The sequence below is a fragment of the Podarcis raffonei genome, chromosome 4 (assembly GCF_027172205.1).
Source record: "Podarcis raffonei isolate rPodRaf1 chromosome 4, rPodRaf1.pri, whole genome shotgun sequence".
Classification (NCBI taxonomy): Eukaryota; Metazoa; Chordata; class Lepidosauria; order Squamata; family Lacertidae; genus Podarcis; species Podarcis raffonei.
In genome coordinates, this window is record NC_070605.1 from 75,237,203 (window position 1) to 75,263,447 (window position 26,245).

The 26,245-nt window shown below is 44.0% G+C and overlaps 1 protein-coding gene across 1 annotated transcript; it reads right to left on the reverse strand.

Annotated features, from left to right (window-relative positions):
- Positions 1-7,584: 7,584 nt before the first annotated feature.
- On the reverse strand, positions 7,585-23,829 carry CNGA3 (cyclic nucleotide gated channel subunit alpha 3). Its single transcript, XM_053384126.1, has 5 exons — positions 23,591-23,829; positions 21,604-21,774; positions 13,486-13,593; positions 12,351-12,457; positions 7,585-11,035 (listed from the first exon to the last, which is right to left on the reverse strand). The coding sequence occupies exons 1-5, from the start codon at positions 23,653-23,655 to the stop codon at positions 9,633-9,635; spliced, it is 1,854 nt and encodes a 617-aa protein (XP_053240101.1). The 5' UTR covers positions 23,656-23,829; the 3' UTR covers positions 7,585-9,632.
- Between the last annotated feature and the right edge of the window lie 2,416 nt (positions 23,830-26,245).

Consider the following 26,245-nt stretch of genomic DNA (forward strand, 5'->3'; position numbering starts at 1 on the left):
AATTACTCAGACGGTAAACATGTTGATAATTATTAGGAAGAATTTTATTATCAGGACTTGACATTTTTGTCCATTTGTAAGTTGCTTGTAGGTCTCCAGTCCCAACTGAAATATTTTCTTCAATTAAATTACCCTACTTAAGCAGATCTTCATATGCATATGTTTGCTCGTTTTTTCAATCTACACTGGGATTGAAATTTATTTCTCCTTGACAAACTGTCAAAAGATATGTTGGGCCTAACAGAGTAACTGTAGATCACTGAGCAGTTAATGCAAGTTTTGGGAGTGCATGTAATTAGAAATATTAAGTAAATCCTATCCCTTCAGGTAAGGCTCTTTCTGGTTTTAAGCAACAGTTACCAGCGCATATTTTCTCTTGAAATCATATGTGCTAAATACTGTAGGGTGTGTGTGAAAGATTATTGGAAACTCCAAACCTTAGTTTACGATCAGTTGATAAGGATTATTGTTCAACCACTTTCTTTCAATGAGGTTCTCTTTAGTAATAATCTCATTATAATATTCCCATATCAGAATTTCTAAAGGACTTTCCTTTCTCATAAAATCCCTGTCCAAATTCTTTATTGTAATGCTTCGGTGATTGGTTTCTGGACCTACTGGATTCCATTTTGCCTGCTCCTGTTGAGTATCCCATAGAAAATCGTGTTTTACCTGACTCCCTACATTTTCTACCAGTCGCTCAGAATAATAATCTTGTAAAGTAGAGTCTGCCTCCTTTTTTAAAGCTGCGATCTTCTGGACAAAAAGCTTGACTTTGTTATTAAAACTGCTATGATTGTCTACCATCACGTGATTTCCCGTGCTGGAGTATCTTCCCTGTGGTGTGTTGTCCAACCCTAAGAAAAGATTCCTAGAGTTAGGTCTCCATTTTTTATTTCTTTCCCCCTTGCTACTTTTTTTTTGCTCCAGAAAGCCTTCCTTCAGTCCTTTATTTACAAGTCCTTCAGGGCACAAAGACATGTTAGGATCTGTAGCCTCAGCTTGTGGATGCTGTAGCTGTGAATAAGTTCTCTCCGAAATCCCTTGATATCTGTAATTCACATCGGACAGCCTGTCATGTTTCTGATGATAGGCAGTGAAGGGCCTTTTGTATCCAAGAATGCCGATAGGCTCACTTAAGTCAGTTTGCCTTTTGCAAATGGAAACCTTTTTAGCAACTGATACATCCTTCCTGCGATATCCTCTTTGTGCATCAATTTCCTTAATAGCTCCAAGGTAGCTCTGTGGATCCTTAATCTCTGCTTCCTTACCTTGCAAGTCTTGGCAGCTCTGATTCTTGGCAACTGAGACCGCAGCCAGATGAGTCTGGATTCTGCACGGAGCTGAAACAGTCCGGGAGGCTTCCTCATTCTGCAATATAACTCTCACCGCCTTTTTGCTGCCATCCGTCACAACCGTATGCAGATTTGGAAAGAGGCTCTGGGAAAGCTGTTTGGCAAGGTCTCTGTTGCCGTGCAGCTTGGCATGAGCCGCTTCTGACCTCCTGAGCTTGAGGCTGAATCTGTTGTACAAGATTCTTTGATCAAGAGTGAAGGAGGTTTCTGCCTGCTTCTTCATGGACTCCAAGATCCTAAGCTTCCTGTTTAACAGGATCTCCTCCTTGGCATTGCAAAACAAAGCCAGCTGCAATTTCTCTCCATCTTTGAACTCACGCCTTTCAACCATTGTGGAAGAGAAGGTTGAAATTTTATATATGAAACCAGACAAGTACTTGGATTTAATTCTTTTCTGGCTGCTTTTTCTCCTTTCCACAGCGGATCATATTTAGCCTTTTGCGGTTTTCTGTTGCCGGGGGTGTGGAAGAAGCCTTTGAATTTACTCCAAGGGTGTTCTTAAATCTCAAGACGTATCGAAGTGCAACGCCAACAATCAAGGGTTTGTTGATGAGATCGAGTTCCTAATCTGCGTTGTTAAGGAAGCAAAAAACGAAAGCCTTCTTTTCCAAGATGGTAATCACCGTGGATGGTAGCTTTATTAGTTTGGTTTTTCCCACGAATAGACACCTTAAGCTGAGTAAATATTTATTGCAGGACAATGCTACAGTTTCTATAAACACTAGAGTCTTTTCACTCCGAGGAGGGAAGTCAAATGCCTTGTGAACAGAAACCATTTTGTTGACGTTAGAACAGTCAGACCATGTCAAACAGAGTGCCAACCTTTTTAGACCTATGGGCACATTTGCAAACCAGAGAAACTGGGCATCACACACAAGCTGCTCTATGGTAGGGTTGCCATAAATCATGATTTTCCCGGACATTACCTGGATTTCAATGGTGGAAGTGACGTCTGGGGAGGAATTTCTGAAAAGCGACAGTTCGTCCTGGATTTTTGTCAACATAACCAAAAAACACGTTTGGAAAACTCATGTTTCCTCAACAACTTTGGCATTTTTTAATAATAATAATAATAATAATAATAATAATAATAATAATAATGATAATAATAATAATAATAAAAAGCTCTGCAACTTGGGAATTTTCTTTTAAAAGGTCAACAATAACATTGACTCCAAAATGTTTATTTTATCATTCATGGTGATCTTGCAGAATAATAAAAGAATTCTGGGAGATGGTTTATAATGAACTTAAGAAAATGTTTAAAAGAACATTTCCTAAAAACCCAGAAGCTTTTCCTTCTGGGAATAATAACAGCAGAAATCTCAAAAAAATCACTCTACATTATGGATGTATGTGACTACAGCGGCCCAAACTCTGGTAACACAAAAGTAGAGAACAGATGCAATACCATCACAAGAAGAATGGCACCTTAAAATATTAGATTATATAGAACTCGCCAGCATTACAAACAGATTAAGAAATAAAGCTGATAAGAAACTAAAAGAAGACTGGACGCAGTTTGAAAAGATATCAGATAGGAAACCAGGGAAAGACTGGAAGGGGAATTAAAGTCAAGGTATATAAGAGTGGAGGAATAAGTTATATTACAATTATTACTCTTATACCTATGTGTTATATTTAAGTTGTTTTTTCTTATTATCTCGTGTTTGACTGTAACACAGTATGCACTGATGATATGATTAAACAGAAAAACAAATTTCAAAAAGAAAAAAGGTCAACAATTTGTGTCCAGATTTTCACTGCTTGAAATATGGCAAACCTATCTCTTGGCCAGAGGCTGGGAACATCAGACCTAAAGACCTCTTTAACTTTATCTCCCCACACCACAACTCTCATTTGCACCCTTGTGGGATGTGTCCTTGAACTCTGATCATGCCTCTTATTGATCCAGGTGGAGGCTAGACATGGACGTGTTCATATGTGTAGAAACTAGCCTACTGGACAAATGTAACATTTGCATGCATTGCTTCGCCCACTTTTGCCTCCACTCACACTGACCACTGGCGTGTGGCCCTTGGAAGATAGCCTAGAAGGAAATGCCTCCCTCAGGTGAAAAAGGTTCCCCATACCTGCTATTGGCTATCACAGATCACTTCTTTCAGCAGAGGGAGAGGACCCTGTAGATGGCAGTGAAGATCTTTGCTGGCCCAATGGCACCACACTGGCGACCCGTGAAGTCAAACAATGGATATAAATTTGAAGCACCTACAGTATTTCCCCTAATTTTTTTCCCACTGTCACCACACTGCATATGGTGGTGCTTTAGATACCAATGAGGATGCAATGACGGTAGCAGATACCTCCTTTTCCACCTTCGCTGCTACTGAGTAGCCTTGATTATGAGCATGCACCAACTTCCTCTGAAGTTTTTCTCCACTTGCATTCAAGCACGTTGAGGTCCAGGGTACACCAGGGAGCCAAGCAGACTCTACAAAATGGGAGAGGGCACTCGGAGGCAGTTGTGTAAATGGTCCGACTTATGTGATCCTTCTGCAAGTGCAACTGAGCTCAAGGCAGCTAGTGATACATGAAAACAAAATCAAAGAACAGCAGAATGCTAAAGGCAGAATACAAAGAGTCATTACGCATCATTTAAACAACTGTAGAATGGCGTCCACATTATTGTTGCTATTATTGTATTATGCTGTTAGTTTATTAATTGCACATGGCACCATCAACATGCAAAGCATTTTCCAGAGAGGTCCCTTTTCCTGAGTAGCTTCCAGTCTAATATTCACCATGGAGGAAGGAGTGTCGGAGGAAACAGGTAAGCGACATGTAGTTGTTTCTATTGCACTTGCTCAGGGCAGATAAGAAGTTATGTATGATAAGAGAATTAGGCAATAATAAGGAACCACAATGCAAAGATGTTGGTTTGCATCCAACAGGGTGCTTGGGAGTCAGTCTGGGGCAGTTGCAAGGGGAAGAGAGAGAGAGAGAGAGGTAGTTTTACACGACATGGTACAACCCACACAGTTTTTGTTATTCAGTATTGAACATGTCCAAAATTTAATTTAATGCTGCAATTTGATTGTGTGTGTGTGTGTATGCATCCATCCCCCACTTATGCGTGACTGCATATATGATATAAATCTTTCCAAGCTGGAAATCACAGGAGAGAGCTGCAGAGTCCTTGTGGCTCATGGAGGAGAGCCTCCCCGGAGTGCAAAGAGGATGTCGAAAGAGACGGGAGGTGCAGCAGGGCTTGTTGAGCCTGCTCAGCCACAGGGTAGCACAGCAGCTGCTTCCCTGCACATCCTCCACTCTCCCACCAGCCCCAGAGCTTCCATTTTAGTTGTGGGTTTTTTATAGTATTTCTGAACTGGATTGGTGAGAGAGCAGAGAGGGGTTTAGAGGCTTTTTAGAGGGTGCTCCCCAGTTATGCACTTTTCGCTTATGCATGCGGAGGCCGAGAAGGTAACCCCCACATGAGTGCTGAGTCACCTGCTTACCATATTTTTCGCTGTATAACACGCACCAGACCATAACACGCACGTAGTTTTTAGAGGAGGAAAACAAGAAAAAAAATATTCTAAACGAAATAGGGGATATATGGTTTTTGTGGTTCATGCTGTGGCCACAGACATGTGATCTGACAGTGAGTTTGGAGTAGCCCAATGCAAAAAGCCTGAGGATCCATGTGGATCCATGCTTTGTAACCACGGAGGAGGGAAGGAAGGGGAACCATGGATCCTCTGCTCACGACTGCAGCAGATCCCCACCACCCGCAGGCATTCACTCCATAACACGCACAGACATTTCCCCTTACTTTCTAGGAGGGAAAAAGTGAGTGTTATGGTGCAAAAAATACGGTATATATACTATAACTCCTGCAGCATAGCCCCTGTGCCGATGATGAAAACTCAGCAATGACCCTTGTGCATGACAAATGACACATATGCACTTCATTCCAACTGCACCAGTGTTTCCCAAACTTTTCGTGCTTTTGGACCACAATTCCCATCATCCCTGACCACTGGTCCTGCTAGCTAAGGATGATGGGAGTTGTAGTCCAAAAACAGCTGGAGACCCAAGTTTGGGGAACTCTGCCATAATGCGTCCAATGTTTCAGCAGCACAGGGATATTAAAGGGGGCGAGTTTTAATTCAGAAGCCTTGCCATCTGCCTCTCATTGTCAGTGTCAAAAACATCTGATAGGCTATGAAGAAAAAGCAAATTGCTGCACTGCTTTGGAATACGCCAATGTAGACTTGCTAGTACAAGTAGGAGAGGCTGTTCACAGTGGTGCACTGTGTCTATTTGGATTCCTAACAAGATCGGAAAAGCTGGCTGATGTGGTCTCAGTAGCTGAAAGCCTGCTAAGTAGAATCCTATATTCCAGCCTAATGGACCACAAAGAGAATTGCCAAGAGGCAAGGCAAACTAATCGAGCATAGCTGGCAGATTCAGTCTTGGTTTTGCAAGGGAAAATGTGAATGATTTGAGAGTGGCCGCCGTATCCTGCCTCCTCATTTTCTCCCCTATGTAGCATTTTTTCTTGAGTTGCCACTTAGCTTCAGGGTTCAGTGTAATAGCCAAAAGACTTCTTAGCCTGCGTGTTCCTGAGCCATTCTTTCTGAGTTCATAAATGGACGCAGGATTCTGAGTTGTCCTGAATTATTGAGAGTCCCATTGGGATTCATGAGGATCTACAGTGAATGTTCTCCAGACTATGCCTTAGCTCTCTTTCTCGGAAGCTTTAAAAATCAGATTTTTCTGCTCGTTATATGTTGGTTCTAAAGTGCCAAATAAGGGAACCAGAGCTGCTGGGTTCTGAACTGATGGTTTATTTGTCAATGTCATACATTTAAGAAAAAACTGTCAAGGGATTTTGGAAGAAAAGCCAATCTGATGCAACAAAACCGGGAGGTGGTGGGAATGTCCAATTTTCTTCAAACTGCAGATGGTTTAAAGAGCTTGGATCATGAAAAGGAAGCATTAAAGATGGACGGTTGGTAATACAATAAGGGGACAGAAGCCTTCCACAACATTCTTCACTGATGACCTCTTTGGACCAGCCATATATGTTACCAATGACTTTGCCCATATATGAATAAGTGTTCCACACAGTGGCTGTAACATATGGAGAGGTTTCACACTTAAATCATCACATACTGCGACTGCAATGCTACTGTCACTCACCTGGGAGTAAAATCCACAGAACTCAGTGGACACATATATAGGATTGTACTGCATGTCTCAATTTCACTGTGGGAAATCTGCCAGAGTAGGCATTGCAAATAAAAAAGGTGGTTATACGATTTTACACAACTGCAAAATCAGGACGGGGGGGGGGTGTCATCACACAGGTGTTATTTCAAGCCCCCTCCATGTGGTGGTTGCCCTGTATTGACTATGGATCATAGACATGTTTGAATTCAAAATTTCTACAACATCTATGCAGCTCTGTCAGCAAATGCAAGCATACATACACTAAATGACAAGGGTGACAGCCAGCATTAAGTCCTACTCGGAGTAGACCAGCTGAAATCAGCAGATCCTTTCTGAGTATGCCTTAGTCGGATAGCATCTTAAGAATCATGGTTTGAATTTAATTGTTGGCTACTTGGATGAGTTGTACATTTTATGCATTTTAATAACTTCATATTTTGTATTATTGTTTACATATTCTGGCTGGGGCTGATGTCCCACAACACCTGACAGGACACAGATTCCTAGCCTCTGTCATAGGTGGGCAACTAAAGCGAGTGATTCCTTTGCCTTAAGTCACCTCAGCTCCTCCTGATTGCGTTATGTTTCACCTCAGTAGCGCTTTGGGGCTGCCAAGGCAGCATCATCAAAGCAACCCAGCATTCCTTCTGATGTTTTCCACATCATGAGGCAGTACCATGCATAACTTTGAGGTACAATTCGAGCAGTTACATTTGCTGTGTCTCAGACCAGCAAACAAACTTAGGCTGCAGTTCTAAACAACTGTACAGTGGGACCTCGGGTTAAGTACTTAATTCGTTCCGGAGGTCCATTCTTAACCTGAAACTGTTCTTAACCTGAAGCACCACTTTAGCTAATGGGGCCTCCTGCTGCCACCGCACCACCGGAGCACAATTTCTGTTCTCATCTTGAAGCAAAGTGCTTAACCTGAAGCACTATTTCTGGGTCAGCGGAGTCTGTAACCTGAAGCCTATGTAACCTGAAGCGTATGTAACCCAAGGTACCATTGTATTAAGGAGGACATCATGTTAGACACTGAGAGTTGGGTTCTAGTCCTGGATTCACTGCAGTTGGGTCGCACTGAATCAATGGCAATTAAATTAGTCATGTTTAAGTTTTCACATTGAGTTCAATGGGACCTATGTGCAACCAGGGCTTTTTTTTCCAGCCAGCACTCACTGGAACTCAGTTCCAGCCCTTCTCAGGTGGGTGCCATTGCCATTATAAGAGAACAAGGGCAGTATTCATGGTGAGTTCCGGCAGCAATTTTTATAGAAAAATAGCACTGTGTGCGACTAACTTAGATTGGATCCAACTCATACGGGGGGGGGGGCGCAGTATCAAGCAAAAAATTTATTCAGAGTAGATTCAGCCATTAATTTCAATGGCTCTACTCTGAATAATTTTTTTGCTGCATTAATTCCAGCAGGTCTACTCTGAGGAAAACTTAGTTGAATACCACCCACTGGAACATACTTCTGACTAAATATGCATGCTGCACTTTTAATTATGAGAAATGAATTTATAAATTACATCACATTCTAACTTTCTTTCTTTTCTTTTTTACAGTTCACAGCCTGTTACAGGTTACTGGAAACAAAACTTTCCCCTAGAAGCAGTAAAAGGACATGCCTGAAGAAAATGAACACACTTTTATGCAATGGCTGTGAAATTGACAGGCAATAGGGCAAGACGAGAGGAAATCACCATTCCTCTGCTTAACAGCTTCATTGTTATGTATTAGCGTAGAAAGGGGTGTAAGGAATGGCATCAATATGGAGGAGAGAGAGAGAAAAAGAAGACTGTGGGGGAACTCATTTCACATGGCTGAGTTGTCTTATAGTGCTGCCTGTCAGTAAAGGCTTGCAAATATTGTATTACTTGCTGACTTCTGTTGCACAGTAGAAAAACGACAAGGAAACTACAGAGGACTGTCAGCAGTGCAGAAAAGCTGAAAAAATCCTGCATTTTGTTAAAAACCAGAGTGAATAGTAAATTTAGGGGCAATGAACAGAGAAAGAGTACCTGGAATATGGGATGAGCATCAGAATAACGCAGCATGGTTGTTCTCATTTCTATACATTCCCAGAAAGTGGTGGTCATTGGTAGTGCAGTCTTGTCCCCTTTCCCCATGCTTCAAGACTATCTATCTGCCCTATTATTCAAAGGGTCACTTTGTGCAATTAAAATTTCATTCACTGCCTTTTTAAACCAAACAAAAAACAACCACAGGGGGAGGGGGTTATGGATTCATGATGTTACAGGCACCAGCCAATCAGCACTGTGCACAGCCAGTTTCTGCTGCAAAACTGAGAAACTGGTTTCTTTTCAGCTCAGTTCTGGAATGAATGTTATACGCCTGAACAAAAGTCCAGAGGGCACTTCCACAGCAACCCTACTTACTGCTCCAATTTTGCCTATCTGTAATTCTCTGAGGGAGAGAAATTAGAACTCCGCCAGGCCCTTCCAACAACCAAATAATATCATAAGTAGAACTATATGGAGATTTGTGACAGATAAGTATAAAAGTAGCTCATTCACACATGCCACATTCAGCAAGTACTATATAGATGGTTCTATATAGTGTCTAGTGTTTTCAAAATGAGTAGAATAAATTTAGTGAAAGTGGATAAATTATATTCACCGGGAGGCTGCTATGATTTCAAAGCAGAAATGGTGCAAGTAGCGTTCTTATTTATATGTATGCATCTGTTTGATCAGTCCACTAAGTTATTAGTTTACAGAAGACCTCCTTGGTGCCAAATACATAGTGAAAGGTATCAATCACAAATGCAGTCAGACATGCACACACTCTGGCATCAAGGAGGTCTGATCATGACTCATAAGAAACCCGTAACCAATACAAAATGAACAACAAAGAAAAGGAAGTGAAGAACTGTTTCTAAAAATATCATAAAACATAAGAATTTCCTATTTACATGACAATTGCTTCAGTTAAAAATGCTACAAATGCCATTGATTTGGGTCCATATAAAAATAGCCTTGTTTACATATTTTCATGTGCATATCTCTTCTCTGATGCAATATTCTGAGCTGAATGAAGATGATCAAAGTGCCCACTTAATCCTTTTTCTCTTCCTGTGGTTTTTCACCCTCGTCACCTGACAGCGTACCACTTCCATACTTCTTCACTTTTGTCTCCACTTTTACAAGTCTCTGCTTGACTTTGGCTTGAGACGCAGTGTACTCTCCGTGGAGTCTAGCAAACCTGGTCTGGAGAATGTCTAGGGCAGCTTCCAGCTTTTCTATTTTCTCCTCCAGGTCTTTAGGATCCGCTCCTGCTTTAGCTGCTTCCTCATCAATCAAATTGTCTTTCATCAAAATCTGCCGTCCTTTTTCTTCTAGTGCCTTTTTGGCATCAGGGTACTCAGTGAGAGCTTCCATCAGGTCATCTTTAGATAAGCAGAACAGGTCAGAATAGCCTATACTTCTGATGTTGGCTGTCCTCCTGTTGCCAGATTTGCTGCCTTTGATATTTAAGATGCTGATTTCTCCAAAGTAGCTGCCATCACTTAGGACCACAAACTGGGTCACACCATCATCAGCCACGACAGCCAGCTTCCCTTCTTTAATAATATACATGTCCCTTCCGATATCCCCTTTCTTGCAGATATAATCTCCAGGACTGAAGACCGTGGGTCTTAGCTTCAACACCAGCTCAATAAGAAGTCCAGCTTCACAGTCTTGGAAGATGCGTACCTTCCTTAGTGTGTCTAAGTGGACATTGATGGCAATTTCAGCCTTCAGTTTATCAGGGAGGTACTTCAGAACTTCTTTCTCTTCCACCGTTTTCTTGTTGGTCCACAGGTAATCAAACCATTTAATAACCCTGTTTTCCAAGTCTTTGGTGACTTTTCGGAACTGCAAGTACTGTTTGATAGAATCAACCTTCGCCTGGAACTCTGCCCTAGAGGCATTCATGTTAGAGATCATTGAGCCTACGTTACCGACAATGGTAGCAAAGATGAGCACACCAACCAGGAAGTCCATGACCACAAACAGATACTCTACATCTTTCACAGGAGGTGGAGTCTCGCCAATGGTTGTCAATGTCAACGTTGACCAATATAAACTGTAAATGTATTTCCTGGACAGACGTCCATGTTCTGGATGGGATATATTGGGATAGACCCAGGTGTCTGTTCCAAATCCAATCTGCTTGGAAATAGCAAAAAATATGCATGCATTCCAGTGGATAATGATAAGAATGTACAAGACAAGGTTCCCAATTCGAAACATGTTTGGGTAGTTTGTTCTCGTTTCTGTACGGTCAAAAAACTCAAATAGCCTAGCAATTCTCAGCAGCCGATTAAAGCGCAGCTCAGGATAGTTAACCCCAAATTTAAAATAGCCCAGGTCTGTTGGGATAAGAGAGAGCAAGTCCAGCTTGAACTGCGTAGTAGATTGATAATTCAGTCTTAACTTTTTTTCATCGCGAACTAGTAGTCCTTGTTCCAGGAAACCTGAAAAAGCAAAAGGACAGAGAAGGCAAGAGATTGCTTAAGCAGAACTGTCTACCCCGGAAAGCTGCTCATGGGTTTTCAAATATATTTATTTTCAATATTTTAACTGTTTTGTGACCATCTATAGCAAAATATTGTTTTGCCATCAATATTTATTGAAATAAATAAAATACAGTTGTACCTCGGCTCCTGAACGCCTTGGGAGTCGAACATTCCAGCTCCTGAACAATCGAAAACCGGAAGTGAATGTTCCGGTTTTTGAATGTTCTTTTGGAAGGCGAATGTCTGACGGGGCTTACGGGGCTTCCAATTGGCTGCAGGAGCTTCATGCAGCCAATCAGAAGCCACGCTTTGGAAGTCGAACGTTTTGGAAGTCGAACAGGCTTCCGGAACAGATTCTGTTCAACTTTTGAAGTACGACCAGGCATTGCCACACTCACTTCATTTATTAAATTTCTATCCTGCTCTCCTTCCCCAAAGAGCCTAGGGTGGTAAACACAAAAATGGTAAGACATGACATTAAAAAGGTAAAGGGACCCCTGACTTTTAGGTCCAGTTGCGGACGACTCTGGGGTTGCGGCGCTCATGTCGCTTTACTGGTCAAGGGAGCCGGGGTACAGTTTCCGGGTCATGTGGCCAGCATGACTAAGCTGCTTCTGGCGAACCAGAGCAGCGCACGGAAACGCCATTTACCTTCCTGCTGGAGCAGTACCTATTTATCTACTTGCACTTTGACGTGCTTTCGAACTGCTAGGTTGGCAGGAGCAGGGACCGAGCAACGGGAGCTCACCCCGTCGCGGGGATTCGAACCGCCAACCTTCTGATCAGCAAGCCCTAGGCTCTGTGGTTTAACCCACAGCGCCACCCGCATCCCAGACATGACATTACTCATCTTATATAGTGCTCATCTTAACATCAGCGGGCAGAATCCCACATTGCATGAGCAGATTTCTGCTCACCCAACAGAACCTCACCTTTCTCTCCTACCCCCTGCCTTCCTTTGCACCCCCAAAATCTGAAGGGTCCCTCAGCTGTACAGAGCAAGTTTTGAGAGTGCTCAGGGGGCTGCAGCAGGATGCTCAAGTCCTTTCTGCTCACACCTAGGCTTCATTTTGGCAGTAAAAGCAAAGCAAGGGTTCTTGATCTGCCCAAGATGACAAAAATAAACAAGAAGCAGATCTGGGAACATAGCTGAGGCAAAGCCAGCATGAATCCCACCCCCCTAATTTAACTGAGTCCAGATTCACGCAGACAGACAGAATCTGCTGCCATTCGTGGTGTGATTCCGTGGTTGGTAACTGCTCAAACAACTCACCTGTTCTGTACCTGACAAATGTGTCCAGGACATAGATGACATCAGAGGAATAGTCCAAGATCAGCCAAAGTGTAATGTGTTCCAGTTGAAGCTCATCGAAACAGGCTCTAAACAAACAGAAAGGAATGGAAGATTTGCTTAGAGCTAACAAGCAGTTCAAGGCAGGTTGCACTGGGGGAGAGCAAACCACACATTCAGCTTTACGTTGAAACATTGCCTGCTTTCATCTCCCATATATTCTCTGAGGTTGTAATTCTCCCTGTGCTTATCTTCCTGATACTGGTAAGGAAAGTGGAGAGCAGAAATCAATTTAGCGGAACTGCACTGAGCAAATAATCCAAGAAAAGCTGTGCAAGGGCTCAGCCTATTCAAAATATAATTCATGATCTGTGAACTGCAGGTCTACTCAGCCCACCAGATGGCGGTGACAGGTTGTTACAAGTGGCAAGAGATTGCTGCAAATGAAATGAGGATGGGGTGGGGAGGGCGGCAGTTCCTGCTTCAGAAAGAGCTGCGTATAGATGAAAGTATAGAATTGTAGGGCTAATATAAACCACTTGAATAGACTTGCTGATAAGACAGGCAAACAGCTGGATCTAATGAGCAAGAGATAGTTAGGCCGGCATTCCAGATTTCAGAGCGAGTTGAAAGTGAATGGCCAGCAAAAAAGGAGGGAAAATATTAATAAAACATGAATATATTTAAAATTAGCCTGAAAGGTTATATTAAGCAAAACAAGGTTGTAGCATCTTGCGTTAAATCGAGAGGAAAAGAGGCAGAAATGAGCTACAGTGACATTCAAAGCAAGCTAGGTAGGCATATACAGTCAGCAGTTTCATGTGTATTATTTATATAGCAGATTTGAAAACTGCTACCATTTCGATCTGCACAACTGTCTCAGAAGAAAGAATGCCGATAAATAAACAAATAAATAAATAAATAAGCACTATAAAAATGATAATGGGGAAAAAACCAAACACCAGGACAAGAGTAGGAAAAGGAAAATCAACCAACGTTGCATTCGGATACAAATATTTGCTGTGTTTTTAAAAAAGATCTAATGTGCACAGTAGTAAAGACAAAGGACCGAAACAGGCAATGGCAAGAGAAGTACCCACCAACGAAGAATCCTCACCTACACACTATCAAACACCAGTTATAGAATACGGGTGTTGCAATGATGGTCAACCACCTATAGTACAGATCGCTTGAAGGGTCCATCACAAAGACCTCTTTCTTCTTTCTGAAAAGAAGGGGAAAGCAGGGGCGTTATTGTTTTGTTGTTTTTGTTTTAATTCTTTACTTGTTGTTCTAACTTGTATTTTATCTGTGAACAGCCCTGAGATCTTGCGATGAGGGGGCTGTATATAATTTAATAAATGAAATAATTGCAATAAGAATATGCAGGTGTGAGCACATGAAATTCCATTGATCACAGGCGCATCTCGTGTCCCAGAGAGATCCCGCTTCCAGTACGCTGAAGGCTGCAATTTCGTAAAGAAATACATTATAGCCAGCATTGGTCCATCTGGTATGGCCCAACATGGCACCCACGTATACATTCATAAATTGGAATCAGCGAGTTTATCTTAGGGTCGCCATATTTCAAGAGGTACAAAATCCGGACACAAAAAGTTGTTGAGTTTTTTTCAGGGTAATCTCCTGATAGCTCCGCCGCTGAGCCTGAGTTGCCCATGCTATATCCTGGGCCACCACCGCCAGAGCCAGAACCAGACCCAGAACTGCCCACGCACAATTTATAATTTTTTTATTTTAACCCCAAATCCAGGACATTTGCTTTAAAATGTAAAATTTCTCCCTGGGTAGGACCCCCAAAAGAGGGCATGTCTGGGAATTATCAGGTGTATAACTGATCCGACCATCAGTCAGTGCTTGTCATCAGCTAAAGTGGTCTCATCCTGTGCTTAAATTGAGGATGCTTCATTCACAGCATCTTAAGGCTTGAACTGAACAGGGTATCGAACAGATGGCTCATACAGATGTGAAAGACTTTGCTCACCAAACTATCAGCATTACATTTACAACCTTGCCAGTACAGTAAATGCAGAAGCTAGACATCTTGTTTTTAACCAGCTTTCACTACCTGCACAATCACTACTATCACAGAACGACAGCAGGTACTATTACTACAAGTCTACAGCACGCAAAGTACACAACTACCACTATTGTTGCTTCGTTTTCTCACATCAGTAGCGTAATTGAGATGCAATCTTTGCAACACACTTCTTGGAATCAATTATCTACTTTGCCTTTTGAGCGTTCTATTTCTTTCCAACCTTCCTCGACATGGTGTTGCAAGGAAGTTGGTCCTCATCGGGGGGCACAAGCTTAGGTAGTGAACCAAAGCGCAAATTCCATGGCCAAGTCTGAGTAAAGCTGTGTAGGATTGAACTGCAAGGCTGCCATGCTAGCCACCCTTCCTTCCAAGGCAGTCTTGTTGAAGTCAGTGGGATTCATTTATCTCCAAGAATGCATGCACAGCCTTGCGCTTCGCAGAAGTGCAAATAGGTTTAGCGGCTATATCAATGGCACCCCATCTGTTCACGCTAGCAGTAAACATGACCTTAGTATTGGAAGCTTCAGCTATCAAACCTGAATGTGCCAAATCCTCCGGCCACTATGCCAGTTGTGTGCAAGAAATTCAAAGGGTGGGGTTAGCAGGAGCTTCCTTCCTGTAGTACAACCTTTGCCAACTTGGTACCCTCCTGGCAGGGGAGGATGGGAGTTGTAGTCCAATTCATTTGGAGTGCAGCAGCCTACCAAAGACTGCTGCAATTCATTCCGCTCTCACCCGCACAGCTTGTTTTGCTGCCCTAACTGGCCAATGTGCCAAGGAACCAGCAAGTGGGGAGAGGAGGGAAAGTGGGGTCAACACGTTCTTAAACTGCTCTAAGGGGACAACCAGAAAACACAGGCTTTGCCAAGCCTGACTTGCATATCCTTTATATGTTTACATATGTTTACATATTTTTGTGAATTCATCTTACAGCAGTGCTGTTACTTTCTGTTTAAAAAGGTCTGTGGCCATGTGGACGGGGTCAGTCACAGGAGTTTTGCCCTAACACTCAGAGCTGCAAGCCTTTATATAGGAAGGCAACATGGTGTGGAAAATGCACAGGGGACCAGCTCACATCATGCTGCTGTCACCTGTAAATGATGGCTGCACCAAATGTCACCAATGACCGCTCCCCGCTTAAAAACGGGGGGCGCCCTTTGCGTGGACGCGTGCAGCCCCTGGATCTCGAGCGGCTCCAATAGCTTAGGCTTGGCCTTGCCTTCCCTCAGGTGGGGTACCTGGAGGTCTCCGCCTACCTCAGTCATTTGCCCAATCCCACCTGGGGGAAGCGTTGCCAAGGAGACCAGTCCAGGTAGGGGAGGGATTACCTGCCCACACAATAGAGGGAGGATCTTACCTGGGAATCCTCACTTGGCTCCAGAGCTTCTCCCACCCTACCCACCCTCAGTTAATGCCTTATTTTGCAGGTTAACTTTTCTTCACAGGTTTCGCAGGTTAACTTTTCTTCACAGGTATGCGGGCGCTGCTACGTAAGGTCGCTGTTAAAGGGCCGGAAAGGAATTTCCCTGCATTGGCAGGTTTCGCCTTTCCCGTAGCAAAACGTCACAACTTTGGCAGTATCAGGCCTTGGGCGGAATCCTTTAGTCCATCTTCCTCTTTGCGGCGGCGATACCAGGGTTCCCCGTTAAAGGGGTTTCTGAAGGGAGGCTTTGGCCGTGCGCCGAAAGGTTGTCATTGCTCTCCCCTGCGGCGGCGGCGTAACGGGGGCGGCTGTCTCTGCTTGAACATATGTTCTCCAGAGCCGGCCCATCCCCCACACACACACTGAAAAACCCTGATGCTCCCTAGATCCCCGGCTGGGGACTGGGGAGGGAGAACGCCCAATGCCTGAGCCAAGGTCTACCCACATTTGAAATTCAATAAAGTTGTGGCCAATTTAATCCCATAGCACGTTGTCTCGAGTCGTTATTCCGCATGACGGGGGGACCGCGGGGGATCTGGGGACTCCGCCTGTCCACGCAAATGATGGCTGCAATGTTTCTGCGTAGGTGCCAGAGTTATCCCATGTTTGCGCAACGTTCTGGGAGAGGTGGCCCTAATTCTCAGTAAGTTGCGGAAGGTCCCTGAGTGGCTGCAGCATTCTAGAATGCGCCGTTTGAATATTCCAGAGCCAAAGCCGATTGTAGGTTTCGACACGACAATCACTCAAGAGCTAAACGACTCAGGAGCAGTTAGTTGATTATACCATTCAATTCTGTACAGAGCAGGAAGTGTGTTGTAAAGATGCAGTCCTCCTAATTTATACTTACTCTTCTTCCTTCTTTTTATCATCCTTTTTATCATCTTTTTTGTCATCCTTTTTCTCCTCTTTCTTTTCTTCCTTTTTTTCCTCTTTCTTCTCCTCCTTTTTCTCCTCCTTAACATCTTTCTTTTCTTCCTTCTTTCTGCATAACACAGTGTGCAACGGACTTAGCAAAACGTGATTGGCTCATCAGCAGCTGGAGAGCTAGCAAGCAGGGAGCAGGTTCAGGAAGACTAGAGGAGGCCAGTCTAAAGTTTGCCCGAATGGCTACTTGCATGGTTTGATACAAAATATTGTGCACATCACAATAGTTGGTGAATATCAGGAACGCAACACCACACACACACACACACACAATATGTGGCTGATTTTGAAAGAGCTTAGTACACACTTTATACAGTTGCCAGCAATAAATCTTTCACACAACAGCCCAGAATTTATCTATTTGGCCTGGTGTGCTAAGGAATCATTCTGACACCTTTCCTTGGGGTAGGGTAGGGAAATAAAGTCTGATGAAGTATAAGAAATCTATATAGAGAGTTTGTGTCAAGTTGTCCCTCTGCACCATTACCTAGATAGTACGTGGTGCTGTTTCTTTCTTCAGAGAGGCTGTAAGACTCGTATCATTAAACCAAGAATGCCAGCCCAGATGAAATGAATAGTGCCTGAAGATTGTTCCCTGCCCAATCTACTTCTCTGACAATTATGAAGCCATACGTGGGATATTTAACATGCAGTCAAACCAACATTTCATGTTTCACTAGATAGGCACATGATAGGAGCAAAAGCTCACAGAGTCTTCCTGTGAGTTTGCTAGAGAGGACTCTGTGAGAGACCCACCTGACAGGGGCAAGGTGTAGTAATATATTCTCCTCCCTGCCTGGGCACATTCTCTTCCTCTCTTCGGTGACATCTGCTAAATCCGAGCTCCATGATCAGACTCCCTTTTAAGCTAGACTTCATAACTGATATACCATCTGTTATTCTGCAACATGTATTCTGAGCGAGTAAATGTTACTTTTACATTTTACAAGACTATTTTGTATGTGATTGAGGAGAAATACCAGGAAAATCCAGTCTGCCTTAAAGCATCCTGGATTACTCAAACTAAAAGACACAATATTAAACATGAGAGAGATGTTGAGAGAGAGGCCTAGGCCTGGCACAAACATCACAATAAGCCATAGTTTTAAAACAGGCTTACCCATGAAAGTACCTTCCCACTGCCAGGTGGGTTCATTGTCTGCCCCATGCAGCTCAACCAAGACACAGGATTGCTTGTTGTGTTGTCCAACCCAAGGCTACTGTTGGTTTCAAACAATGCTTGAGCGGTAAGCCATAAATAAACTATGGTTTGTCCTTGACGTTTTTCTGGCTTGTCTCTTGCGCTTTTGTTTGAAACAAACTGTGGTCTGGGTTCAGATGACATGACAAACAGCACTATGGTTTGTTTGAGCAATGCAGGTGCTATGTGGGAGGGGGGAAGCTGCTCAGAGACCCACACAGCAGAGAGGAGCCACATTCCTGATTGAACCATAGCTAAGCAAGTTAGCCTGAGTATGAGTTGCACACAGATACACACAGCTCATGCACTCCCACTTTGTTAACTCCTCTAAGTTGTCTGGTGAAACAAACTACAGAGCAGCTGACTTGGTGTCCATTATATCCAAACCAGTATTATGGTTTGCTTTTCCCAAACAATCCATGATCGAGAAGCCAAGGGTGAAACCTTGGCTCCAGATCATGGTTTGTTTGTAGAGAAACAAACTACGAGCCCGGGTTTGGATATAATACCAAGCCAAGTGGCTTGTTTTCCCACACAACTAAGAAATGAGTGAAATAGGAGTGTGACACCACACAGCTCACACGTCAGCCAGTTTGCTTAAATGTGGTGTGAGTCCAGAGTTATGTCAAAACACAGCCCACTTAAAAGAACTGATAGATTTTATCTATGAATTTACATTGGAAAAGCTCGACAAAACCAGCCAGGAGACTACAATTCAAAGTAAGGCTATAAATACAAGGGCATGGGGTCGTCCCCCCCTAAATACTACGGTGTGTAAATTCCCAACTAGCAACATCACTAACCAGAAGGAAAGGGATAGATTATCATCTACAAGGAAGAGATTTTCTACAAAAGCATGGCAGCTGACATAGGGTTTAAAAAGGGGGGGGGGACAATTGATCTACAGTTGTGAGGAGCATGTTTTGCAGCAGTGGGGAGGGACTAGGCAAGCCACAGATCATCTACGTACTTACTCTTCATTGGTGTTGTTGGAATAGTTGATGTTAAATCTGGCCAGAGCCCATTGACTACAGTGAGTTAAAATTAACAAGTAAATGCATGGGTGAATAAAAGAGCAACGCAGAAAGCATTTAATACATTGGTCACTGTGTGCAACTATCCTTACCTCCATTATTCATTGCACTGTTAGGCCTTCCCAGATTCTGACAAGATTAAGGAGGTCAACTTTGACTGCAGCACTAAGCTCCTTTGCGTAACTATCCAGGGCACCAGGCACCCATGTTCACGTGCAGCTCACACACGTTTGTGGCCATGCCTGGTGCCTGAAGCACTTTAGCCTGGTCTCAGGCGTCCTAATGCTCAACGGTGGAGGATCCGGCTATTTATAGCACCCGTTTGGCTGCGACTCTTAAGTGTTCCTCAAGCCGTTCCAGTCATCCTCGCAGCAGCAGTGCCAAGACTGGCCTGGCAGAAAACAGGCATATTTACTGCTGCTGCAAACACCGCGGCAGAGCAGAGGCATGGCTGGAACGCTGCAAATCTGGAACTTCGAAGGAAGGGGAATGCTATCTATTGGAGAGCCCAGGTTCAACGCTTATCATTTGTGGGAGGGAGGGACGTCACGGTAGCATCAGTGATGCACGCTTTTGATTCCCTGCCTGTAATAGGTGGAGACTCACAATTCTAAACTGAAGTGAACATACGAAGCCTGAAGTTAAGGAGCACCCAGATTGGTCTCTGAAACCTTGTAATCAACAACAGATAGTGCTAGATATACAGAACACAGATTACTGGGGTATCACACCTTGGTTGGTAGAGCACGAGACTCTTAATCTCAGGTTTGTGAGTTTGAGCCCCAAGCTGGGCAAAAGATTCCTGCATTGCAGGGGGCTTGACTGGACGGCCCTTATGGTCCCTTCCAACTCTACAGTTCTAAGATTCTATGCCCTCTTTTAATCATCCAGGGGCTACTACTTAAAATGGTTAAATATCGTCAACACATAGAGCAAACCTTTAGAAATATCTCCTTTACTGAATAAGGTGTAGACATTCTACAAGCTCAGGGACCTGACAAACAGCCAACCCCGAGCACATTCTGTGGTATCTACTGCACCAGGAATGTGACCTTCCAGACACTGTTGGACTGCAACTCCCATCATTCCTCACAACGGACCATACTAGCTGGGGCTGATGGGAGATGGAAGCCAATAGCATGGGGAGGGTCACAGACTCTGCGTCCCTGTGCCACACAATCCAGCATTCTAAGGACTCGCTTCTGATTGGGTAGTCCAAGGGGTGAGAAAAAGTTGAAAACCTAAATAAGCAATATTGGGGGAAAGCTGAGACACCATAGAGGCCCAGGCAAGGTTCCAATGTCAATGGACAAGGCTGCTGGAGAAGGATGGTTGCATGGGTTGGTAGTGCACATTATATGCACCCAGAAATTCTCAGGTTCAATTGCTGTCATCTCCTGGTAGGGTTGGGAAAGTCTGAAGAGCTGCTGTCAGTCAGTGCAGACAATACCAACAAGATGAACCAATGGTCTGACTTGGGACAATGCAGCTTCCTGTGCTGTGTCCTGTCCTCATTTTCTCCCCACCAGCTCCCATTCTCTCCTCCCTCAATTCTACCAATGGTCAGATCCCAGCCTCTATGCCCTTCCTTTCTCACTTTCCACGCATTGTTTCCTGCCCAACAGTGTGAGCTTTTTTTGGGTGGGGAGGAGAAATGAATCTTGGGCGTATGGTCATTTTTGCCGAAAAGGCAAAATTGATTCATCTCTGCAAATTTATTTCATCTGCATTGTTATTCTCACTGCAGAAGTTTGGTTTCATTTGGCATCAAACAGGACTGGGGAACCTGTGGTCCTTCAGATATTGGTGAACTGCAAGTCCAATCAGTCACAGCCAGCAGGGTCAAAGGGCAGTGATTGTGGGAGTTGCAGCCAGCAGCATCTGCACAGGTTCCTCAGCTCTGGTGTGAAATATGGAAGATTGAGTAAACAGCTCTGTTTGCCATGCATTGCAGACCATCCATATTTCAAAATGGGCAACCAAGTTCAGTCTGGAAGCCTTGAGCGGAAGTCATAGAAAGGATCCAGCCATAAATCTACATGATCAGGAGTATGACTGAATGGGTACATTCACCGAAAACTATTGATATAGACTTGTAGCCCTTATACATGACAGGTGCAAGTCACATCGCATTAAAGCTAATGGCGAGACTTCCAATTAATTTTTAGGATTGTCTACAGCAGGGCCAAGGAAGCTCTGGTCTTCCAGAGGATGCTGAACTCCAACTCCCATCAGCCCCAGCCAGCACGGCCAGTGGTCAGGGATGATGGGAGTTGGAACCTAAAAACGTTTGGAGGGCCAAAGCTTCCCCATACAGTATTCAGTACCTATCAGTACTGCACTAAGCAATGCTTTTTCTTCCGAAATCAGAGCCTCGCAGCTCCTTCCCAGGAAGCTTCTTCCAGCTTAGGAAAGGAGGCACAATGCTCTGGTAGAGTCCGAGAATCCTCCCTTGCATGGTGAGTACTGACACCTTTTTTCCTAGGAGAAAAGCACTTGCACTAAGTATCCCTCTGCCACAGGCAGCATCATTCTTCCTCTGTAAACACAACGTTCCAAGCAAATATCTTCCCACAGAAGCTGTATCCTCTTACTTTTTCAGTCCATCTGCCTCATCGTAGTTCAGCTGGGTGTTGCTGTCTCTACTGGGAATGTCTTTGAGCTCTGGCCCTCGGATTCGCTCAAGAAAGGAATCTGGCCTTTGGTCTTCATGATTCAAGTTCCTCCTGGCCCAGGATCGCAGTGATAAGATGAACCACGATAACCTGAAAGGATGGAGGGAACAGCTAGGCAGTACGAACTAACCAGGGGAAAGTGAACAATTGTATACTTCAAAAGGTTTCCTAGGGTTAGCATTGCCTTGTAATTGTGTCATTGAAGGTCTGTTTGAAACTTTCACAAACTAAACACATGGTGCGTGCAGAACCATTATTATTATTATTATTATTATTATTATTATTATTATTATTATTAACTTCTCCCACCTGGCTGGGTTTCCCCAGCCACTCTGGGAAGCTTGCAGTGTATATTAAAACATAGTAAAACATCAAACATTAAAAACTTCCCAAAACAGGGAAGGCCCTCTGCCTGATTCCCCGCAAGTTCTCTTCTTGCAGTGAGGGAACCAGCAGAAGACCCTCAGAGGAGGACCTCAGTGTCCAGGCTGAGAGATGGGAGTGGAGATGTTTTTTCAGGTATACTGGGCCGAGGCCGTTTAGGGCTTGAAAGGTCAGCACCAACACCTCACTCCTTCCATTTTGATGTATTTCCATTTGATGAGGTGGATGTCTACACTTCAATATAAAACGTCTTTACATTTCAACATCTGAAGTAAATATTACACATATGTGCACAGGGGGATATATGTATAATCACATCTAACCAGGGCTATTCAAGTTATTATGGCACTGCAGCCAGAAAATCCTACATGATTTCTCCTTTTCCTAGGCAACGAAGATAATAAATTTGCTACCATTTCATGACACCCCAAAACATCTGCCCAAGATTGCCTCCCCACTCTGGCTAAAAGTAGGGCTGTTCCTGCATGGTCCCATACTGTAAACATGTGGATGAACCTTACGCTATTGAAGTATTCATAGGACGGATTAAATCCAAAGGAAGCCAACGAAAAGGTTTCACACTCTGTGTTCTCCCCAGTACTAATGCAGAGACAAAGCTATTTTTGCTAACATGGGTTTCTCCAACAATAATAACAAAACACTCTCCTTCACAGAACCTAAAACCACTTACATGATAAGTAACAATTCTTTGTCAAAGTTGCACGGTGAACATTTTGCTTTCGTCCAAATTATATTCTGGAGAAAGAAACCCCCTGTGGCGATTAAAGGTAACGGACCCAGCATTTTTGTGCCAATATTTTCAAAGCTGGATGCTTTCCCACACGTCAGACGCACAATCAACAAAATATTGAAGAGAACGTAACATTTTGCAAGGACTTAGTGCTGCTCCACACAGCCTCATTTTAGCTGGTGCTGAGACAAGCCCCATGGTGGCCTTTCAGAAGATTGTGGTTCCCCACCACCTCCCATGAAAACTGCTGAAGTGGGAGTTATGCCAAATACAAAATGTGACTTCTGATAGAAAACCGAAAAAGGTTTCACCAAGATTTCACTCTCAATTTTACATTCTCTCAAGGAACTAAAAAGAACATGCTTCGAATACCACCTTAATCACCCAATGCAGCACGCCCCCAAAACTAATCAGGGGTGCCAACTTGAATAAAATATTGGGAGGGGAAACTAAGCACAGTCAATCATATGACGCAGTGCACACACACCATTTGAATGGCAATGCCCTTCAATTTTGGGATGGTCTGGCCCACTCAAATATTTTATGGGGGGCAACGACCCATTGGCCCCTAGGAGTTGGCTCCTATGATCCTAATAGTTCAGATGGTGATCAATTTATCGTCCATTTCTTCTATAATAGTTTGATATGAACGAATATTTGTTTCTTAGGCATTTTCGCTGGCCAGCCCCGCCCCGCCCCTTTGCTTCCAGTGCAAGATCCCGTTAACCTCTTGCAAGGACACTGCCATGCCATCTCCCAAACGTAGCTTACCTAGCCATCGCTCCGCTGCCTGAGAACGAGCTTCTTCGAGATTCAGGCAGGCCGCCCGTCTCCATGGAAATGACTCTGTGCAATTCGGGAGACGTGTCCTCCTCACACAGCGAGCGGGTCCTTGAGAATCAAAGAGTAAAACCCGAAAGAACAACACATTTAGCCCCCATTTGACATGCACTTGCTATTCCTCCAGCTTTCCCAATTAGGCAACAACCGTGGAGGAACATGCATTCCTTCCAAAGTCACAAGTGCTATTACTGTCACGGGTGACGTTATGAAAAACGCAGCACATTAATAATCTTCTGCCTCAGTTCCGCATCGCTTGATGTCCACAAGAATTTTGCCAGACGGAACTTACTGACAGATGCATTGTCTTCGCATCTATTAGATTTTCTGCCAGACCCATCCTAGATGGTCAAGGCAGAAAACAATAGGTGAGCCGGGGGTGGGGGTGGGGGGACTGTAGAAATCCAGTCAGAATCAAAGCCCACATGCTAAAAAAAATCAACAGATACTAAAATCCATTCTGAGATGGGGGGAGAGAAGGAAATCCGTTATATGGTTCAGAATGCAAATCTGAACCCACTTATCTGGGAGTCAGTCCCATTGAATCCAATAATAATAATAATAATAATAATAATAATAATTTATTATTTATACCCCGCCCATCTGGCTGGGCCTCCCCAGCCACTCTGGGCGGCTTCCATAAAAACCAAAAATACAGTAAAATATCACACGTTAAAAACTTCCCTGAACAGGGCTGCCTTAAGATGTCTTCTGAATGTCAGGTAGTTGTTTATCTCTTTGACATCTGCTGGAAGGGCATTCCACAGGGCGGGCGCCACTACCGAGAAGGCCCTCTGCCTGGTTCCCTGTAGCTTTGCTTCTCGCAATGAGGGAACCGCCAGAAGGCCCTCGGAGCTGGACCTCAGCGTCCGGGCAGAATGATGGGGGTGGAGACGCTCCTTCAGGTATACTGGACCGAGGCCGTTTAGGGCTTTAAAGGTCAGCACCAACACTTTGAATTGTGCTCGGAAATTGTGCTGCATTCTGGATTAGTTGTAGTTTCCGAGTCACCTTCAAAGGTAGCCCCACGTAGAGCGCATTGCAGTAATCCAAGCGGGAGATAACCAGAGCATGCACCACTCTGGCGAGACAGTCCGCAGGCAGATAGGGTCTCAGCCTACGTACCAGATGGAGCTGGTAAACAGCTGCCCTGGACACAGATTTGACCTGTGCCTCCATGGACAGCTGTGAGTCCAAAATGACTCCCAGGCTGCGCACCTGGTCCTTCAGGGGCACAGTTACCCCATTCAGGACCAGGGAATCCTCCACACCTGCCCGCCTCCTGTCCCCCAAAAACAGTACTTCTGTCTTGTCAGGATTCAACCTCAATCTGTTAGCCGCCATCCATCCTCCAACCGCCTCCAGACACTCACACAGGACCTTCACCGCCCTCACTGGTTCTGATTTAAAAGAGAGGTAGAGCTGGGTATCATCCGCATACTGATGAACACCCAGCCCAAACCTCCTGATGATCTCTCCCAGCAGCTGCATGTAAATACTTCTGATCAGCCATGGTTAGGATTGCACTGTTAAGGCTACAGTTTGACATTTACTTAGATGGAGTAGAAGGCATCCTATGGATTTAAATGGGGCTTATTTCTGGGTAGACCTGCACAGGAGTGCATGACGAGGTAAATTAGTGGGCTGGCATTTGTATTTATGATCTGACGTAGCCATTTCTGGGCCCAGGCACAGTGAGGCTGTGGTGGGGTGTGCAGAGAGCAAATGAATACCAGGAGACATCTTCTCATGACCAAGTGGGCAGTGAGTGGGGGAGGGGACTCAGAGTTTTTCTGAGCAGCAGGCAATGGCTTCAAGGGCATTATTGTGCCCATAGGCACCATGTTGGAAACCCTTGTGAACTATATTCCCATAATGTTTGGGTTTCAGGTTGTGCTTTATTTGGGAGTCAGGCTATGTTGAATTACAGAACCAAGTTTACCTGGTAAATCCATTTTCAAGCTTATCATCAGGGTCATCGTTGATAGTCTTCAGAGACAGCCTATGGATCGCAGGACAGGAGTGATAGGTATCAACTTTAGCCATTTTGCTTTACATATCAGCCTCCAAACCGTACCTGAAATACACAAAGAATGCATTGTGAATCCTGCATTACAGAGAAGAGACTTTAAAGTTCTTTTTTAAAAAATCAACAGAATAAAAAGACCAAAAGGAGACGGGGAACTTATGCAGAGAAATTGTGGCATTGTTTTGCTCAGAAGTCATTCCCAAAGTTCAAAGGGACTTTGCTCCCTAACAGCCGTCTCAGCAAACTAGAAGTGACATTAATCATACCATTACATATCCACGCATGTTTCTTTTTATCATTCACCTAGTTATTGGCTCTTCAATAGACCTATCGCACAGAAAACAGGCAAACGACCTGGGGTCCTCCAGATGTTGTTGGACTGCATCTCCTGGTGTTGCTGGACCACGGCCCCAGCCAACAATCAGGGATGATGGGAGCTATAATCTGTATCTGTAATCCACATCTGGGGGTCAACACACTGGCTACCCCTAGAATGTTCAACACAAGTGAATAAAGGTGGCATCAAGGAGGACAGAAAGTAGATCTCTGAGTGATTC